Genomic DNA, 6330 nt, shown 5'->3' on the forward strand with positions numbered 1-6330 from the left:
CAGAAGAACTAGCAGCCCAACTAACCTAAATTAGCAATTACTTATATATAAGCATCTAAGCTAATTACATAACATAGTGGCATAGTGCGATGTTAGATTCGGTGGCAAGTTGGAATTTCCTAAATTCCAAAGGCAAAGGGACAGTAAGAAAAGCAATGAATATGACCATGTATGTGCTAAGTGCTAACGCACATAATCATCATCATATTCATATATACATGTGTTCTCCAATAATAATAATAATAATGCAATGCTAAGCTTCTTCATCGTGTCCCCTTTCTTCGAAAAGTGTTCGTTGTTTGGTCAATGACAATCCAAACAAAATACCTATCACTCTATCAGGCTATCCTACAGCCTAACGTGTTTTTTCCCCCCTTCCAATTATTGCAGAAAATTCTCCTTACTTTGACCACCATATATGATTATGTCTCTAACTCTCTAAAACATGTTTACCTAGCTATAAACTAAATTAACATAGTATATGTAGAACAAACAGAAGAAGAGGAAGAATTTGATTTGAACAATAATGAGAACGAATCTAACTAAGTTTATTTATCGGGTAGAAATGTTATAGATGAAACAAATAAAGAGAAGAGTTTTGCTAATACGATGTTTTAAAAATTGAGATACTCCCAATAAGACGCGTAAAAGGTCTTTTTGTAATGTGTCGCATTATTATTAGATGTATAATGAACCGATTATTTTTGAATTTCTTAACAAATTAGAATAAAACCGATTTTTAATAACAATAAACTCAATTGTTATCAGATTTGGTCGAACCGACTAATTTACATAACCTATTGGATCATAGATTTTTTTTTGTTTTTTTTTAAATAAAAATCAGAGATATATTTGTCTTTTTATAAAAAATTTAAACATGATTCAGTTTAAATTGTGTAAATCGATCTAATCAAATCGGGTCTAATAATTATAATGCGAATAATTAGGTTTATTATTGTTGCTATAATAAATAAATTTTATTCTGGTTTATTAAAAAATAAAATTATTAACCGATTTAATAAAAATGTCCAATAATATCATAACATACGTAAACCTTTAAAAAAAAGATATTTTTTGTGTCTTTATCGAAGTGGTCTTCTTTAAAAATACCTTTTAAGATAAATTATGTTAATTATTAGAATATATTTTTTCTTAAAACTTGAAGGTTTTTTATGTGTCTGAGGGAAATTGTTAAACGCATTATAAATAGTTGATTAGATGATATATATATGTGTTCAAATTAAATGTGTCCTTAAAATTTTATGCTGATATAATATAACTTTGCATTTCATATTTTATCTATTATCTATTTCTACTACTAATATATTTATTTACCTTATTTATTTTATGCTATGACTGTTATTAATTGGGTTAATTAAGCTATTATATATGCACAATGCTACTAATAATGTTCTCATGTCTTGCAAAAAAATTACCCCTTACATTGTTTATAGAAATTATGGAAAAAAATTCCCGGGCATGGTTGCGTCATAGTGTGATGGAAGGATGAGGGTCAATGTTAGGTGCATGTACACCTACTTTTTTAATTTATGGATATTGTCTACGTCACATGAATAGTCAACTCCTTCAAACTCGAATAATTTACTTTGTAATTTAGTAGTTAATCTTTTACATCTTTTAAATAATTTATTTTGCATGGCCGAGCAACAACCAAAATGCATCTCTAGTTAACCAAAATATTTAGTAATAAAAAAATTAATAAAAAATTAATAGGATTAACTAAACTTTTTAGGACAAATTTAATTAAAAAAATTTAAAATTAATTTAAAAATTGTCTAATTAATTAGTTTTTATAATCGACTACAACATAGCAATTAATAACATATTAACTTAAAACATCAAAATGTATTTATTATTATCTTATTTATTGTACATTTTAATATCGGTCATACTACACATCCGTGTAATTTTCCATCCAAATTTATCCAAGCTGATCCAACACAAAAAAAAACTCAATTCCATTATATGAGTGTGTATTCACGCGCCCAAACCCCAAAACATTTAACATTCATTTGCGCCTTTATTATGAAACAACGTTTCTTTTTCAACCTCAAAACCGCCACTGGAGAAGTTCAAACCTCTCTCAAAATCTCTCAAACCTCCATTATGTTCTCTGCGGAAATTGCTCCTACTCCAGAATCGCATCAAGCTTTCGAAAGGAAGAAGAAAAAACAAACAAAAATAAGAACAGAGACTCCGCAAGGTATGAGAAAAAATGTCGTTATTATGTTCATTTAATTTCTCTCAAAACTCGCGTTTCTCCTATTTCGATTTAAGGTTTAGTGGATTGAGTTGCTTCGTTTAGTAGACCGGCTTATTCTAAATCTATTTTTATTGCGTAACTAGGGCATACGAATAGAAAATGTGTTGTTATTTTCTTCCTGTGATATATTGATCGGTTCATTGATCTTGGTCATTTTGATTCACTTGATTGTTAGTGTGTTCAGTTGAGTCTTTGTGCATGCAGAAATATTTTTCTTGATGATTAAATGTTTATCACGTTTTATTCAGCACATGAATATTGTTCGGTTTAGTAGAGTTGCTCATTTTGATTCACTTGATTGTTAGTGTGTTCAGTTGAGTTTTTGTGCATGCAGAAATATTTTTCTTGATGATTGAATGTTTGTCACGTTTTATTCAGCACACGAATGTTGTTCGATTCAATGGAGTTGCTCATTTTGATTCACTTGATTGTTAGTGTGTTCAGTTGAGTTCTTGTGCTTGCAGAAACATTTTTCTTGATGAATGAATGTTTATCACATTTTATTCAGCACATGAATGTTGTTCGATTCAATGGAGTTGCTCATTTTAATTCACTTGATTAAAATGTGCATGTTTGTGCTTGTCAGTGTATTGAGTGAATTATTGACCAAATTGTTTTGTCCTTTAAGCAAAAATGAAGAAGACAACAGTGACAAAAAAGGGGAAGTCGCGCTATAACATAAGCATATATACAAAATGAGAGACCAAGTGATTCGGGCATTTGAAGCAATAAGACTCCCGAATCCATTTGCTACCCTCTCCAGCCCTTATTGTAAATTCACACCTGGGAATTTAGATAGTAAATAGAATATATTTTGTTTGACTGGTTGTAATTAACAGTACTATTTTTGTTTAACTTGTTTAAAAAAAATAAATACTGCTTCTTTAAATATATATATATATGAATATTAATGTAAATGTTATTGAAAATCTAATGTTAATGTATATATCTGATTTAAGATGGAACTGTCTGAGATGTTAATGTATATATCTGTTGGAACTGTCTGACTGCTGTTTTATTCCAGGTTCACAGTGAATGGAAATTAGGGTATTTATCAAACATTAATAGCCCTAAAAATCCAAATAAACTGAAATTAATACACTGGATGGACAAAAAAAAAGTGCATATATCACTGTTAAAAAAATATTTCTATCAGTATTCAGTTTTAAAACAACTTTCTGCATAATGAATCGAACACGTTATTAAGGTGAATCAACTGTATAGTACTAAATGAATGGAACATTATACATTATATAAAATCAAATTCAAAACAGTTTTCTGCATAATGAACCAAACACGTTATTAAGGTGAATCAACTGTATAGTACTAAATGAACGGAACATTATCCATTATATAAAATCAAATTCAAAACGGCTTTCTGCATAATGAATCGAAGACGTTATTAAGTTGAATCAACTGTATAGTACTAAATGAACAGAACATTATCCATTATATAAAATCAAATTCAAAATACATACGTCTACAATTTAGAGATTATCAATTTAATTCAATTAAGAACACATGCGTACATTCAATTTAATTCAATTCAATTTAGCAATTGCATTCTATTCAATTCGATTCAAAAAATAATCCAAAAGAGTGCTTGGATGGAATTTGAGAGAAATAAATTTATGAATCTAATACAAAAGACTTTACTTATTGGGAAGCTTGGAAAAGGATAGCAACACAACAAAATTCAATGAGAATAACGTAGCGCAACTCATAGAAACTAATTACTTTGACGCGCTTGCTCCTTGTGTGCATATAACAGAGATTATTTGCAATAAACTAGTGGATCACTTGGAATTGAGACTTGGGAGAAAAGATATATATTTGCAATAAACAGCTTTCTCCATAATAAACTGAACACGTCATTATGGTAAAATAAATGTATAGTACTAAATGAATGTAACATTATCCATTATATAAAATCAAATTCAAACAGCTTTATGCATAATGAACTGAACACGTTATCATGGTGAAACAATTGTATAGTACTAAATGAACGGAACATTATCCATTATATAAAATTAAATTCAAACAGCTTTCTGTAGAATGAACCGAACACGTTATTATGGTGAAACAATTGTATAGTACTAAATGAACGAAACATTATTCATTATATAAATTCAAAACACATGTGTCTACAATTGAGAGATTATCAATTCAATTCAATTCATAACATATGCGTACATTCAATTCAATTTAACAATTGCATTCCATTCAATTCGATTAAAAAAAAAATCCAAACCTCGTTCGCTTGATTCGTTTCAGAAGAATAATCCAAAACGCTCTCATTCAATTGATTTGAAGTTGAATCATTCATTGTTTTGATGGAATATTGAAATCTGAAAAGGAAGAAGATAAATCCACAAAATCAAAGAGGAAAACAAAGAAGAATAAGAAGAAGAAGAACGAGCAGCAGAGAAAAACAACAAGCAGAAGAAAAGAAAAAAGAAGAACGATGAGCAGTAGGGATTGCAGATCCGAAAATTACAATGCAAATCGTTAATGTTGAAGAAGAGAAGATGAAGAAGAATGTTTACGTTGAAGAAGAGGTTTATCTATTACGTTGATAGTAGGAAGAGAGGGGCGCGCATATATTTCACCTAACTTGGGGGAGGGGGGAGGCGCGTTAATGAAAAACTACTTGGATGACTTGGATAAGTATTTTATATGGATGTGGAACATTATTGTTTTTGTGCTTGTTTGGGCGCCATTATTTTGTTAAAAAAAGATATTTTTTCAATGAAAAAAGATCTTTTTTTTATTTTTTAGTGTGTTTGGCAAATTTCTAGTAGTAAAAGTAAAAGCACTAGAAAAATAAAAAAAAAACATATTTTTTGAGAAGCTGTAATTTACATCTTTTTTTAAAAGATCTTTTTTTCTTAGAAAAAAGATGTTTTTCATGTAATAAATAAATAAATAAGTACTTTTATATTGTTATACCCAAACATAATTGATAGATAAAAAGATCTTTTTGTATGAGATATCCAAACATAAAATTACTTTTACTTCTTCGTAAGATATTTTACAAAAAGATAACTAAAAAAAAGATCTTTTTTAAAAACTCACCCAAACAAGTCCTTAATATAATGAATTATAAAATTTTAGAAAAACTATTACCACAAAAAATTAACTATTACCATAGAAAAATCTAAAGTATAAGATTTTGTCTCTAGAGATTCATAGTATTTAATTAGTGATTCACTAATATTTTTGCATCTAATAACACTTATAACCTAATTAGGACCCCAATGAAAGATATATAGTTAAAGAAAAAGTATAAGTAGACAATGAAAATATTAAATAATGTGAACAATAGATATATTAGATGTTCAATTCACTAGGTGTGCAGATTGTTATCTTAATATTAAGATTTAGGTGGATAATTTAGAAATATAGTATATTTTTACTTTATTGAACCAATTTTAAAACCCATTATTCACATTATTCACAAAAACCATTATCTATCTCCTTAGCCAAAACACTTTTTAGTTTATACATGATGTTACATACATAGTTATAGTAATAAGAGACAATATGACTTTGATCAAGACTTGTAAGATTCTTTTATACACATTGTTACTACAAATTTCTCACATAGTTAATTTTTCACCATCTAATCTTAATATAATGTAAAAGCTAAAACAGTAATAAAGATACAGGATCAAGTGATGTACGAGCAAGAGAATCCTGCATTTCTCTCCTTCCAAATTTCAACAAGAAAGCACCTTGTAAACAACCACAAAACAGGGTAGGATGGCGCGTGGGTTGAAAACAACCAACTCTTCAAGGTTAGAGTAGATCCCGGCACTGCCTGCAAAAGAATCATAGCCCCCACTAGCCGAGACTCCGTCGTCCTCTGGCGGCGCGTCCTCTGGCACGCGCCTGACCCTGCCAGCAATGACACGGCAAACCAACATTGCCCTTGGGGCGCCACAATGCCCTGCCAGCGAGTCATGTGCCCTACCGCTACTGGCCGTGGTCTTCACCCCCTTTCCACCGCCTTGAAACCCGTGCCTAATCATTAAAGTTGGTTAGTT

General features: G+C 29.8%; 1 protein-coding gene across 1 annotated transcript in view; it reads right to left on the minus strand.

Moving 5' to 3' along the window:
* The window catches only part of LOC107645310, a 5551-nt gene continuing 5033 nt past the window's right edge, over positions 5813 to 6330 (minus strand). Inside the window, exon 4 of the mRNA XM_016349307.2 lies at positions 5813 to 6307. Coding sequence (XP_016204793.1) covers positions 6004 to 6307 — 304 coding nt within the window. The 3' untranslated portion in view covers positions 5813 to 6003. The remainder of the gene's footprint in view (positions 6308 to 6330) is intronic.

Source organism: Arachis ipaensis, chromosome B06, assembly GCF_000816755.2.
Source record: "Arachis ipaensis cultivar K30076 chromosome B06, Araip1.1, whole genome shotgun sequence".
Lineage (NCBI taxonomy): Eukaryota > Viridiplantae > Streptophyta > Magnoliopsida > Fabales > Fabaceae > Arachis > Arachis ipaensis.